Here is a 14,109-nt window from a genome sequence, read left to right on the forward strand (position 1 = left end):
CGGGTTATTTTTTGCAGCCATGATCTCAGAGTGTTTACTCTGTTGTTTATGAAGGCACAGCGTGGCTTTTTTACTTGTTTCTCTCTGTTAGGACGTATCTGTGGGTGTTTGGGTTAATAATCAAATCGGAACTTGTCCTCAAAAGTTACAGCAGTCTCATGTTTCAAAGCACGGAAACAAAAGCAGATTGGGTCACGAACATGTTTTCCACTTATTCAGTGTTTATTCTGTTTATCGCTCCATCACTTCTTTTGTTTGGGTCTTTTACTTTGATCTGGATCTTTGTCTCTTCTATATTTTCAGTTCTTTATCTGCCACTGATTCTCTTTTCCACAGTTCTTTGTTATTTGCCTCCCTCTCTTTGTTTTCTCCTCTTGCACTACACCTCTCATTACTGCACCCCTCCCTCCAGCCCCCCTCCCATCTTTATTTCTTCCCCTCCTGCATTTGTTCAAACATCACTCTCGGATGTGACTCAGTACTCTGATATAAAGGGAGGTGGAATGCCACCTTGCTTTCTTTCCATGCCTCTCTCTCTCCCTCCCCGTCTGTTGTCATGGAAACCAGCTCTAGTAACTATAAAGTAGTTGTGGTGTTGCGTGAAAGTGTATGTGTGTGTGTGTATTTGCCCATCCATGACCCACTGGTTTTAATTCTGCCGTCAGGTCTTAAACCAGACATCAGACGGTGCGAGCGTGTTTACGTGCACGCGCGTCTTTCACACTGTCCTTGACCAGAACGCAAGCCGGCGATGATTCAAGTCCAAGTCCTTTGTTCTTCAGCGTTACACTTTCAGATCTTCTTCCTGCATTTCATCTTCTTTAACTCGCAGTAACGTGCACAGTAATCTGTGTAAATCCATCGCGACGTCTCATTTTTCCAAATCTTTCAAAGTTTGAGAGCTGGAAACAAGAGACGTGCCACATTGAAAATAAAGTCGTCTGTCATATTCAAGAGTAAGGCCTTAGAGGAAAACAAATTGTTTTTATTCCGTTTAAATCAACTTAATTTTGTCAGCCATTTTTAACATGTTCCACTGGAAACAAGCATTTCTCCACAAACAGTCAAGAGACTTTTGTTTTTTCTCTTGTTAAAAGTGAGATTAATATAACTCTGTTTCTTCCTTGCTCAACACAAAACATACAACGCCTGTTATTTTATTAGTAAAAAGAACTGTATGCTCAGAAAACAAGTAATCGTGTTTTGTTTCCTCTTAGTCCTACAAGATTAAATCTTTATCAACTGCCTCTGTTGTTTTCATTCTAATAAATGCTAGTTTCAACCCAACAATCCCACTTATATTTTGAGTTCATTATACAGTGATGGGGATTAGAGCTATGATTTAAAAACCTGATGTCTACTCAGTGGCTCCCTCTGTGTAATCGAGGCGGTCCGTCTTAAAATAAGGCAGCATCCTGTAAAGCTCAGCATCGCTGTAGTGCCACAGTGCCAGTTCTGCCCGCTGGCGCTGAAAGAGATGACATCATCTTTTTTCCCGAGCGCAGACGTCCTCAGATTGGCCTAGACTCGCCGAGACTGAAAACAGGTAGACAAAGAGAAAGAGTGAGAGATGAACAGGAGGGTGGTGAGGCGGCTCCAGATGGTGAGAAGAGACCGATAGCTCCAAAAGTGAGAAAACAAAGTGGATAAAAGACACAAATAATTTGATTCTGTCTCAGAGAAGCAGAATATAAGTTTGCCAGCTACAAAAATTATTAAATAGTATTTAATAACATTTCAAATGATTATCTTTTGTTATTTCAGGAGGTTGTGGAAGAGTAACGTCAGTAAAATGTGTGTGGGGACTGTAAATACTTAAAGCGGCACAGAAGACGTCCAAGGCAGATGAGCAGGAAGGAGAAGAGATTAACGGGTGACAAAAGAGCAGAGCTGATTGAGAATGTAGACGTATACAAAATCTGCCACACTGAGGCATTAATTATTAAGTTTAATCCAAAATAGACGTGTAAAAATAATGTATTAAGATATTTGAGGAGATTGAGAAATCTGCAGCAGGATGGATTCAAAGTGACAGATGTGAGACAGATGTGAGAGAGCTCAGAGGTTATAGGTTTAAGTCACAGACTGATCAACATTAATCAGTTTGGGGCGGCTGTGGATGAGTGGTTAGAGCAGGTGTCCTCCACTGTAAGAGTTGGGGGTTCGATTCCACCAGCAGTCGCATGTCGAAGTGTCCCTGGGCAAGACACTGAACCCCTCATTGCCTCTGTATGTCCCATCGGTGTATGAATGTGATTTTAAAAAAAGCACTGATTAGTCTCTTTAGAACGATTTGTTGAATTATTTTTGTACAGATCTAGTAGAGAGCTGTATGAACGGGTAAATGAGGACACAGATTATAGTGTAAAGCTCTTCGAGTGTCTTGATAAGATAGAAAGGTCCTACAGTCCATTAACATTAAGAAACAGCAAACCGGTTTTGTTTTTTACATCATTTGTTACTTTAAGCTGCATGTTGAAACCTGACAGTCTGTGTTCCTGCAGCTGAATCCACTAAAACAAATTAAAACCTGCACAGGTTCTCCAGCCAGCTCTTTTAGCAACTATTTAAACTCATAATTTAGAGCCGTACACTGAACTGACATCTTCTATAGGGTTGTTTTGTACATAAAAGTTCAAAGTAGAATTCAAAAGACTAATTTTACAGATAAATCTGAAGCTGAACACTGAGAACACGAAGCCCCCCCGACTTGTGCACTTACAGGAAAACAGTGGTCTTTGGAGGCTCGTTGCTTCCTCCTGTCAGCCAGATGACTTCACCACATGTCACTGCACATCTGTAGCAACCTCCACTCCAGTGTTTTGTATCTTTAATTTAAATCATTCCAGGCTCTTCTGCGAAGACTATAAATCACTAATAATCAAACAAACTCTATAAACCTTGTATTTTATGACACAATGAGTTAAATATTTGTGAATCACTTGATTGTTTACAGAGGAGTGAATATTCACTCACAACAAACACCAGTAAACAACCTGTCAACAAAAAGTTGAACCGTGTGATCATATTCCAGTGGGGTGTCAAACTCACTTATGAAAGGTGGTGGTGGGGGGGGGGGGGGGGGGGGGGTTAAAGCCTTTTTCAAACTAAGAGCCGGTTTCAGAATCTACATTAACTCAAGTTCATTAACTCAGCATCTTTTCTTGGTTGCAGTTTCCTCAGCTAGAGTTTGTTTGGTCTCATTTGATGTTCCTTGATTCACTTTTGACATCCTAATCAAAGATTACTGAAGAAAATTGAATTGATAGAAGTACGTTTAACATATCATCTTGGGGGCCAGATAAGATGTCAACGAGGGCCACATTTGGCCCCCAGGCCTTAAGTTTGACACGTGTGCTCTATAAGCTGTGAAAACACTAACAAGTTGGCTACAACAGCCGTTAACAGAATATCAATTCAGGCCGTGTCCAGCTGCAAAATAAGCAAAATAAAAAAATTATGTGGAGCTGCTCAGTTCCCAATGGTCTCAACCCCCCACCCCACCCCCACCCCCACCCCCTCCCAACCTGAATATGATCTCCTTTCCAGTCCCTGAGCCGTGTGTGAAAGAGGTCATCACATGACGAGACTTGGCCCTTTGTGGCACTGAAGCAAGTGACAAGGATTGGGAGGCTCTTTTACAGTAGGGGTATTGATTCAACACAGATTGGGGGGGGGGCTCAACATCCAACAGGTTCACTCTCCTCCATCCCAACTTTTCCTGACGTTTTGTCTGCCCCTCACCCCCTTTTAATTTTTGTACTTTTTTACTCTGTCATTTTCCATCTGCTTTTTCTTCTTTGCAATGACCCTCCCTTCATCTTTCAATCTGATCTTCATCCATCCATCCAGCCCCCACCACCCCGTCTCACTCCAACTTCTCTCACTCTTTCTCAATGAGGTATTCATGTGACCCACCTGCTGTCCGCCGCTTAGCGTTGGCCTTACTAAAGAGCCGCTCTGTGCTCTTGTTGGCCTGTGGAGGCAGCCTGCCTCATTCACAGTTCACACGTCTGCCTCGGCCGTTGCATGCCTAGGGCGCGAAAAGAAGGGGGTCTTGGTATTTTGTATAAGGGGTGGGGGGTCAGTGGGGGTCTCAGGGTTGCATCGGAGCTCTGGCGGGGTTCTGTTGGGCATAGGATGCTGACAAGGTTCCTGGATGCTGGTGCAACTGGCTAAAGTCTCCATCATGTTTGGCCTGAAGAGTTCAGGTGGAAGTTATGAGAAGATGCGGAGTGAATACTATTTGGACCCGGAGAACCCCTTCTGCCCTCAGGTTGGTGGGTCAGGTGTAGGTTTGGATTTAAATGCACAGGTGTTGAAGAAAGTAATTTGATGCATCTCTGTGTTTCCTATTTTAATCTAAATTTGGTTTAATAGCAGCTTTTATAGTTTGTGTTTGTGTAACTGCTTGACTCAGGAACAGTTTCTGCTCCCAGATCTGGGGAGAGAATATAAATCCAAGTGTCAGATGAAAGAGCTTTTGTTGGGCTATGCTCATGAATTTTCATGTAGTTTTAACTGGCTTATAAAATTAACAGTTACTGACGAGAGCTGCGCAATGTTTGAAAAACTTTACAATAATAACATTATTAAAAACGGCGTTGACGATATCGTTTGCAATAAACCCACATTTCCTTTTTCTTTTCTGACTTCACCATTCTGTAAACAGGTGTGGGAATCTAGACCAGTGAGAGTCTATCAGATTGGCTGAATGTATTAGCATGCAGAACATGAATGCATTATACTTTGAATATAATAACCTATGATTTATTGTAAGATGGATGTCGTTCTCAGTGATTTTACAATGACAATAAGTTCTGATATAAAGAGAAGCCCTACTGACAACAAGTAAAATGTTAGATTTTGATAAACATACCCAGATAAAATAATTTAACAAAAGCTTGCTGATGTGTTAAACATCATTGCATGTGCATATGCTTTGTTATCCTTTATCTAAGATAAGTTTGATGCTCAGTTCAAATTTCAAATATTGTGTTCACATTTAATGTGATCTTTCTCCGCAGGTGACCAAACAGATCCATGAGCATGAGCAGGAGAGTGAGCTGCGGGAGCAGATGTCGGGCTACAAGCGCATGCGACGGCAGCACCAGAAGCAGCTGATCGCCCTGGAGAACAAGCTAAAGGCCGAGATGGACGAGCACCGGCTCAAACTGCAGAAGGAGGTGGAGACGCAGGCCAACAACGCCTACATCGACCTGGAGAAGCTAGCCAAACGCCATGCCGTGCAAACTGAAAAGGAGGTGGGATTTATCTGGAAAATACAATAATTCTTAAGTTATTTTACAGATGATTAACTTGACATGTACCTCGCAACAATTGGCTCAGGAAATATAAGTATTGTCTCATACAAAATCTACTGTAAAAAAGTATTTAGAAGACCTTTACACACTGCTGCCACCCAATGATGTATATGATAAAGCACAGGAGCAGAACTGAGGCCCAGAATGGTAGACTCTGAAAAAAACAAGCTTCTTATCTCCACAGTTTGCACAGAGTGTGTCCAGACAGCCAGAGAGATAGTATAATCTGTTCAGTGCGTATGCCTAAACAGTCAAACTAACTCATATTACAATTTAGTGGCACGCAGGCAGCGTTAAAAATATTATAGTTTTAACTTGAACATGTTTTCTGTTTTTATCCAAGTACCCATCACCTTTAGTTGCTTAATTGTTGCTTAAATAAAACAAATTAGTATTTTGTTTTAAAAGTGGGGATCCAACTATACGACGGAGCTAAGCTGTAACATTATGAGAATAAAGTTGAATCTTAATATTACAAGAATAAAGTCATACGAGACTTTTTTTTTTGCAGCTCTAGTTTTTTTTTTTTTTTTTTTTTTTTTTTTTCACAAGTCGGATCAACGACGCGACCTGTCAATCAATCCAGTAAGTATGTCAGCAAATGACCAATCTGAAGCTAAATGCTCCTTACCTGCAGAGCTGCGCTGCAGCCCATCAGAGCGTACCACCTTATTGTAAGCAGGTTCAAAGTCCTGATACTGATAATAATCTGATGCTGATGTGCTAACAGATATTTGTAAAACCAATACCAAAGTATAACTTAACAAGATGCTCAACATTCTTCATTTTACCACAGTTAAAATGGTAAACCTGCTTTATCGTGTCGGAGTTCAGATAATATTACGACTCGTTCAGCTTCGGATTGGTCATTTGCTGACACGCCTACTGGATTGATTGACAGGTCACGTTGTGGATCCGACTTTTGGGGAAAAAATTAATAAATACACGAGAGCTGTAAAAAAAAAGTCTCGTACGACTTTATTCTTGTAATATTAAGACTTTATTCGACTTCATTCTCGTAATTTTATGGCTTTTTTTTTTTTTTTTTTGCTTAGCGTGGCCCTAAAGCTCCGTCGTACAACTAAACCTGTATAATAGTTTTAGTTTATTTTCTTGACCGTAGTTTGAAAGTAAAGATATACAGTTTGTGTAATACTACGGAACGATCTCATCGGAAAAGCAGAAGGGTCAAAAACATGTTTAGATTTGGATTATATCTTGAAGATTGTTTCATTATATTTTTCTTTCTTTTGCAAATAAACCTTTTTTGCTTTAAGAAAATGGAATATGTACAAAAAAAAGCAAACACCAGAAAAAATATTTAAAATGCTTTATGGGTTTTGTTGTATTAAAAAAAGTGGCAGACAAAGTCCAGACTTAATCATAACACGCAGTCCAAGGTTTGACTTTTTTTAGCCATTCAAAATAAAGGTGTTTTTATTTTGTTCCATGTTCTCCATAAAGTGCCTTGTTTTTTTATTTATTGGCCACTTTGTGTTTTCACTCGTTTTTTTTTTTACCTCAATCAAGAAGCGTTTTTTCCAGTTAAGAAAAGTCTATGTACCTGAAGGACACAGCAGTACTGTTGCTTTTTTTTTTTTTTTTTTTTCCTTCTTCGTCTTGTTTTTCAGGGTATTTGTTCTTGTAGTGTCAGTTTTGCCCCCACTTTGCTAATGAAACAGCTGAACATCTCACCACTGTGTTCTTGCAGATGAAGACTGCACTCGCGGACGAGAAGAAATTCCAGCAGCAGATCATAGCCCAGCAGAAGAAGGAGCTGACCACATTTCTGGATAATCAAAAGAAGCAGTACAAACTCTGCAAGGAGAAGATCAAGGAGGTGTGTTGTGTTTTAGTTTCCTCCTCAGGCGAGCTCCTTTGTTCGCCTCCCTCATGTGTGACACATGGTCCTGTTTACTGTTGAGTCAGACCTCCTACACACAAACATGCACAACCAGTCCCCTCCAAATCTGAAGTTCTGTTGAGTCACTCAGCCTACTTACTATGTACCTACACATGAATCTACACACAAACGAGAACTGCAAGTCCACATCCACACTGGATACTTTGTGCCTCCACAACCTTGAAACAGAATCCAGAAAATGCTCCTCTGGGCTGGGGGTGTGATGCATTGTGTTTTCGGTTACGAGATAAGTGACCAAAATTAGGTCAGCACAGTTAAAAGCGAGCGTCACTGGCAGAGAGAGATATTTCCCATGAACTAAGGGCTACAAAGAATTAAATGCCACAGAGCGCACGGATCAGGCTCGTGTATTAACGGCATTAGTGAGAGTTGTAGATTACCTTAAAGTCCATAAAAAAGAAACCGGAATGTGAGTGGGATCTGACACTTACCCCTTTTCTTTGTCAGCCTTCCTCTGTTATAAAAGCCATTAATTGGCTAAAATAAAAGGTATTTAGTTGAATTGAGCGTGCATCAGGATAAAAGGCATTTAGAGTTTTCAAACGACTCAACAAACACTTGATAACGTGGACTTTAGTTTTCAAATTCAAAACATGCGTTTATTCCACACATCTGCTTGGTTGGCCAATGTTTTCACTTGTGTTCCAGTTCAGAATACTAATAAAATGATTTTCCGTGTCGCCACAATCCTCCCCCTTCATCCTGCCCTTCCACCTTTCTTCAGGAGATGAATGAAGACCACAGTACACCCAAGAAGGAGAAGCAGGAGCGTCTGTCCAAGCACAAAGAGAACATGCAGCACTCCCAGGCCGAGGAGGAGGCTCATCTTCTGGCACAGCAGAGGGTTTTCTACGAAAAGAACTGCCGCGCTTTCAAGCGCAAAGTCATGATCAAGAGGCACGAAGCGGAGCAGGAACAGATTCGTGAGGTGTGGAAGATCCTAATAATCAGTTTGGATCAACATCTTGAGTTCTAGACTCTCAAAGTGTTCCTTGTTTTTATTATTGTTGTTTCTAACGGGTGGAGAACCTACGTGACTGTTTTACAGCAAACGGCTGCAGTGATGAAAACAGCCACTGTTCCATAAGCAGATTAATAATGACCAAAGCAAGCCAAGAATGTCATAATCTGAAAAGCTGTTGTGCACGTTAAATCTGGAGTAAATATGTGTTGAAAAGCTTCCTATGGGGGAAAAAACAAACTCAACAGGTGTTTTAGTGGAAAATGAAGATTTATTGTTCTTGTTTTTACAACTGTAATGACAATTTTAAATTGGACAAAAATAAACAATTCATTTATATACATAAATGTATTTATGACACATTTTAAACAATAATAAAATCACTCCATCCATAAATCATAACTCCTTTATTTGTCCTCTTCCTCTTGTTGTCTCTAGGAGCTGAACAAAAAGAAGACCCAGAAAGAGATGGAGCACGCCATGCTGATCCGCCACGACGAGTCCACGCAGGAGCTGGAGCAGCGGCAGCTGAAGACCCTGCAGAAGCTGAGGATGGACCTGATCCGCCTGCAGCACCAGACCGAGCTGGAGAACCAGATTGAATACAACAACAGACGAGAGCGCGAGCTCCACCGCAAACACGTGCTGGAGCTCCGGCAGCAGCCCAAAAACCTCAAAGTGAGTCACTGCACCGATAACGCAAGTTTTATTGAAAATATGAAAAATAATTTGATACAGGATGATGGGAAAATTTTCAAATGCCTTTATTGTTATAACTCAATGACAACTGGGATCAACCTGTTAAATGGTGCAAGCAACAAGCAACATCTTTGGTTCCGTTTGAATCTGCAGTGATGCAACCTAAATGTAATAAACTGGAAGGAGATGTAAGAACTTTGAAAGTTTGAAATTGTGCTTTGGGCTATAAAACCTTTAACCTTAAGCAGCCCAGTTCTCCCAGAAATCAAGTTAAACTCCATTATTCTGCTCTTGAAGCTCTCATCTCACTCTGTCTTCCTCCGTACCATCCACCAGGTGCTGGAGCTGCAGATAAAGAAGCAGTTCCAGGACACCTGCAAGGTGCAAACCAAGCAGTACAAGGCCCTGCGCCACCACCAAATGGAGGTCACTCCCAAGGCTGAGCACAAGACGGTGCTCAAAGCCCTGAAGGATGAGCAGACACGCAAACTGGCCATTCTGGCAGAACAGTACGAGCAGAGCATCAACGAGATGATGGCCTCACAGGCAGTAAGTTGAGATGTGGAAAGTATTTACAAAAACAAATAAAGAACAATAGTTGTTAAAAAGAAGTGTTTTTTTCTAGACATGTTGCTCATACTTTTTTTTTCTTGCCTTCCTTAATCCGTCTCACCCGATTTATTCCCCAACCTTTGCTTGTCCCCTCTATAACTGTTGCCTTTCCATGTCCTCTCTGTCCCCATCGCCTTTCTTTCATCCTTTCCCTCTCTCTCTCTGCTCGCCTCTTTCTGTCTCCTCCTTCTCCCCCGTTTGCCGTCCATGGTGTACTGTGTCAGCTGCGTCTGGATGAGGCCCAGGAAGCAGAGTGCCAGGCCCTGAGGCAGCAGCTGCAGCAGGAGATGGAGCTGCTCAATGCCTACCAGAGCAAGATCAAGATGCAGACCGAAGCTCAGCATGAGCGCGAGCAGCAGAAGCTCGAGCAGAAGGTGTCGCTGCGCCGGGCTCACTTGGAACAAAAGGTGTGCTGCAGGAAACACTTCATTTTAAAGAGACCATACATTTCAACTGTAGCTTTTTTATTTAGTGCAATTTATACACCTGGACAGGTCCCAGTCAGAGACACATGGAGACAAACGAGACAAACATTCACTCTCTCACTCACACCTAGGGACAATTTAGAGTTACCAATCAGACTAACATGCATGTTTTTAGGTCTGTGGGAGGAAACGGGAGCACCCAGAGAAAACCCTCGCATGCACGGAGAGAACATGCAAACTCCACCCAGAAAGGCCCCCCGCCAGGATTTGGTCCAGTGACCTTCTCGTTGAGAAGCAACAGCTCTACCAACTGAGCCACATAGAGAATCTTGTAAAAGTAAAATTTAAAAAAGCCATTTATCCAATTAACATTCCCAGTGTAGAAATGTGTGAATAATACAGAAGATTACAAAGGAAATTTGTAATTTAACTACATTTGAGACGCCTGCAAATTGATTGGGTCTACATGACAGCTGCATTTCGTCATCAGAGGATCTACAAAGCTCTGCTCGTGTAATTTGTTGGGATTGCCTAATCCTGATCTGTGCTGTGCATCTGTGCCTCTTGTCATAAATATAAATCTGATGAGGGGAAAAGGAGCATGCATGGCAGGAAAACTCCTAATGGGACACAATCTTAAAAATGACACATTTATTTATTTATGGTAGTTTAAGAGCAAAAGGTTTTAGTGGTAGACAACTTCAAAAAAGTCTTGTTTGTAAAAGATCAGCTGATGGTGTAAATTTAGTTTTGTTTTAATTCAGTTGTTAGCAAACTTGTTTATTTTTTAAAGGTTTTATTTTCTTGTTGAATCACTTGGAGATAGTTTCATGTAAGGACAGTCTAATTAGAGGATCGGTATCTGTTTCTAGTCTTTACCACATCTCATACAACTTTATATCGGCAGCCTTTTCCTCCACATATCAGGAATAGAATATTTGAATTCATTTTTGACTTCAGGAGACGTTTTACAAATATATTTACTTGAATTAACTTAAAAAAAACGTATCATGTAAAACGTGTCACTATCAGAGGCAGAGACGGAGACACTGTGCTAAAGTCCTGATCTTTAGCACAGTGTCATCATCTACCACAAGAAAACCAAGTTAATGTTCCTTTTTATTTTATTTTCAAGGATTAAAGTTTCTTTATTTGTCATTTGCACCACATGTGGTACATTATGTACACAGGGTCCCAGTTACATCCAGCAATACAGTGTAAACGAAAAACAGTAATAAGATCTAAGATATGAACTAAGAAAAACGTTAACTATAAATACGCTAAGCACTAGTAGTGTCAAAACAATACGCTGAACAGCAGCACGAACATGAGTCTGTGTGAGCAGATGAGCACGAATGAACACAGCAACATGAAACAGATCAGCAGCAACATGAAACAGATCAGCAGCAACATGGGATTTTTCACAGTGATTATTCTGGTTAGAGATTCATGAGTCTAACAGCCTCAGGGAAGAAGCTGTTCCTCAGTCTAGTGGTTCTACACTTAATGCTCCTCAACCTCCTTCCTGAGGGGAGCGGGGCAAAAAGTGTGTGTGCTGGGTGAGTGGGGTCCTTCATGATGCAGGTGGCCCTCTTCCTGCATCTGGAGGTGTAGATGTCTGTGATGGTGGGGAGGCTGATTCCAACATCTTCTGTGCAGCCTTCACTACTACTGCACTACATTTTATTTTATTTTTACCAAAGCTGCCTGTATTACAAAAGCTAAAACATTTTGTTCTTCAGCGTATTTAAAGCTTTGGATCAGTCGTGTGTCGATGTGTAAACAAACTCAACCAGTTATTTGCTCATGTACAACTGAGGCGAAAACATCCGGATGCACATTTGTCTCCAAATCAGTCAAGCTAGGGTGAAAGGTGACCCAGAGAGACACTGGCATGTTCACACACACATGCACACACACACATGCACACACACACATGCAGATTTCCCTCGCCACAGGTGGTGGTGACTTTCTGCAGGGCGCAGACAGTCATTTGTTTCCCACACATTTGATCTCTCCTTACATCTATTCTGATTTTTCAAACATCACAGCCATTTAAATAAAACACGGTTTATATACTTTGATTTATCTTTCGAGCTTTTTCTAAATAGTTTGTTTTTTGTGTTCAGGCTCCTCCACTCCTTTTTTGTAATCCCCAAATTACAGATTGTGAACATCTTGGTTGCTTTTGCTTCGCAGCTCTTGGGTGTATTTTGTACAGATGTGACTGTTATATCCGTATTTGTCCTCCTGATGGACACGACGATCGTTTTAAAGTAGCCATTAAGGCAGCCTGATGAGGTTACAACAGGAGTGCGCCTCCTTCTCCAAACCGACCTACGTCATCGCTACAGTCTAGTAGACAGCAGTCCGACAACAAAGGAAGAGACCTTTGAAACGCTGATCCAGCTCTGGGTCTGCTGTAGAGCTGTGGGGGTCTGTTGCCACCTCCTGGCAGCACCCGGACTCGCACACCGGCACCAGGATGATGTCATGGTTTCTGAAGGACCATTGTCCTCCGGTTGGGTTCATGGTCGGAGTCTGGAGGTGTATGTGCATGCTCAGTAGTTGGACAGATTGCCGTATTGCACCATGCTGTGCAGGTGTGTGTGTGTGTGTGTTGAGTTGGTGTGTTTGTTTGGCTGACGGCTCCAGTAAACAAAACCAGCGTCCAGAATACAACTTGGGTGCAAAGTCTGCGTTGTTTTACAGCTGACGTGTCTTTAATCACATCGTTAACAACATGGAGGAGTTTAAAACGGCTACACAACGAGGACAACTCTGCAGAGTAACTGACACGTTTCTGTTCAAAACACCGATGTTGGAGATGTTTAAAGACTGCAGCGAACTGAACTGCTGTGTTCACAAAAGCAAATGAAAACAGCAGAAGTTGCAAAAGGAAGACTGATAAAACATTATCCGAATCACACAATAACTGTTTCATTCATAACATCGACACATTTAAAGAGACACGATAAAGAGCTGCCAGAGTTTTAACTCGTCCTGCTCAGTTAGTTGGTTTTAAATTGGCCACAGTGGAAACATGTTTAAATATGTCTTCATGTCAGAGACAGCTCATATAGAACTAGAATTGTTTCAGGTGACAACCCGATTAAACCCGACCCAGCTCCTTAACATTACGGCAACAATGGATCAGTGACTTTCATTATTATTATTACTTCTATAAATGCAATAAAGACTCAAAACGGCACCTCTCAGAGAACAGGTGATAACTGTAACTAACAAACGGTAACTGGACTGTACTTATATACTGTAGCACCTTTCTGTCTTATCAAGACACAAACTGTGCCCTCGTTCACCCATTCACACAGCACTCTACTAAATCTATACAAAAACTAATCAGTGCTTCATCACATTCATTCACTGATGGGACACACATCGGAGGCAATGAGGGGTTCAGTGTCGACTGCTGGAGGAATCAAACCCCCAACTCTCCCATTGGAGGACAAGTGCTCTAACCACTCAGCCACAGCCACCCATAATAATTTATATAAAGAAGAATCTTTAAGATGGATTGTAATGTAACCCTATATATATATATATATATATATCTGTTTTCTTCTTTGAATGAGGAATAATATATATATATATACACACACACACATACACACAATCTAGTGTTTTACGTTTCTTTACCTGCACTTTAAAGGTACTCATTGAAAATTCATCAAAAAAACAAAATCGTTAACAAATAAAATCCCCACAATATTTTTCTGATGTCAATTGGTTGTTTCTTTAAATAAAACATTTGTTAGAAATTGTGTCTGGATATCAGCTACTATGATGGATATCGATTTATCGATGGAAACAGCCGAAGCGGCTGAAAATAGGACGGACGTTAACCTAAGCAGCCATATTTGTTTACCTACGGACTACGGCCAGCCTAACAGTCATGTGACTCGAGCTTCCACGTGGTATTGGATTCAGCTTGTTTACATTGAGTGCGTACCCACATTTCAGAAATGCATTAAATATATCTGGGGAACTAGTGGGGTAAACTCTTTCAAACTGCTCCATTTGTTCAGGAGAACTTTTCAAAGTTTGATTTCATGGTTTGCAATGTGCACCTTTAATACACCTGTAGAAAAATGTTATAAACGTACATGTTTATGCTTCGTTTAAAAATGTGTTAATTTTAAAGTA

General features: G+C 41.1%; 1 protein-coding gene across 2 annotated transcripts in view; it reads left to right on the forward strand.

Moving 5' to 3' along the window:
* taok3a (TAO kinase 3a) overlaps positions 1-14,109 on the forward strand; it is a 42,582-nt gene that overhangs the window by 27,206 nt on the left and 1,267 nt on the right. Inside the window, exons 1-7 of one of the 2 annotated variants that reach the window (XM_037680876.1) lie at positions 4,220-4,276; positions 5,028-5,264; positions 7,036-7,164; positions 7,973-8,176; positions 8,648-8,887; positions 9,245-9,457; positions 9,745-9,927. In XM_037680876.1, coding sequence (XP_037536804.1) covers positions 4,229-4,276; positions 5,028-5,264; positions 7,036-7,164; positions 7,973-8,176; positions 8,648-8,887; positions 9,245-9,457; positions 9,745-9,927 — 1,254 coding nt within the window. In that variant the 5' untranslated portion in view covers positions 4,220-4,228. Of the gene's footprint in view, positions 1-4,219; positions 4,277-5,027; positions 5,265-7,035; positions 7,165-7,972; positions 8,177-8,647; positions 8,888-9,244; positions 9,458-9,744; positions 9,928-14,109 lie in introns of those variants that run through there. The other variant, XM_037680877.1, reaches the window with a different exon arrangement.

Source organism: Nematolebias whitei, chromosome 8 (assembly GCF_014905685.2).
Source record: "Nematolebias whitei isolate Nwh7 chromosome 8, NemWhi1, whole genome shotgun sequence".
Taxonomy (NCBI): domain Eukaryota; kingdom Metazoa; phylum Chordata; class Actinopteri; order Cyprinodontiformes; family Rivulidae; genus Nematolebias; species Nematolebias whitei.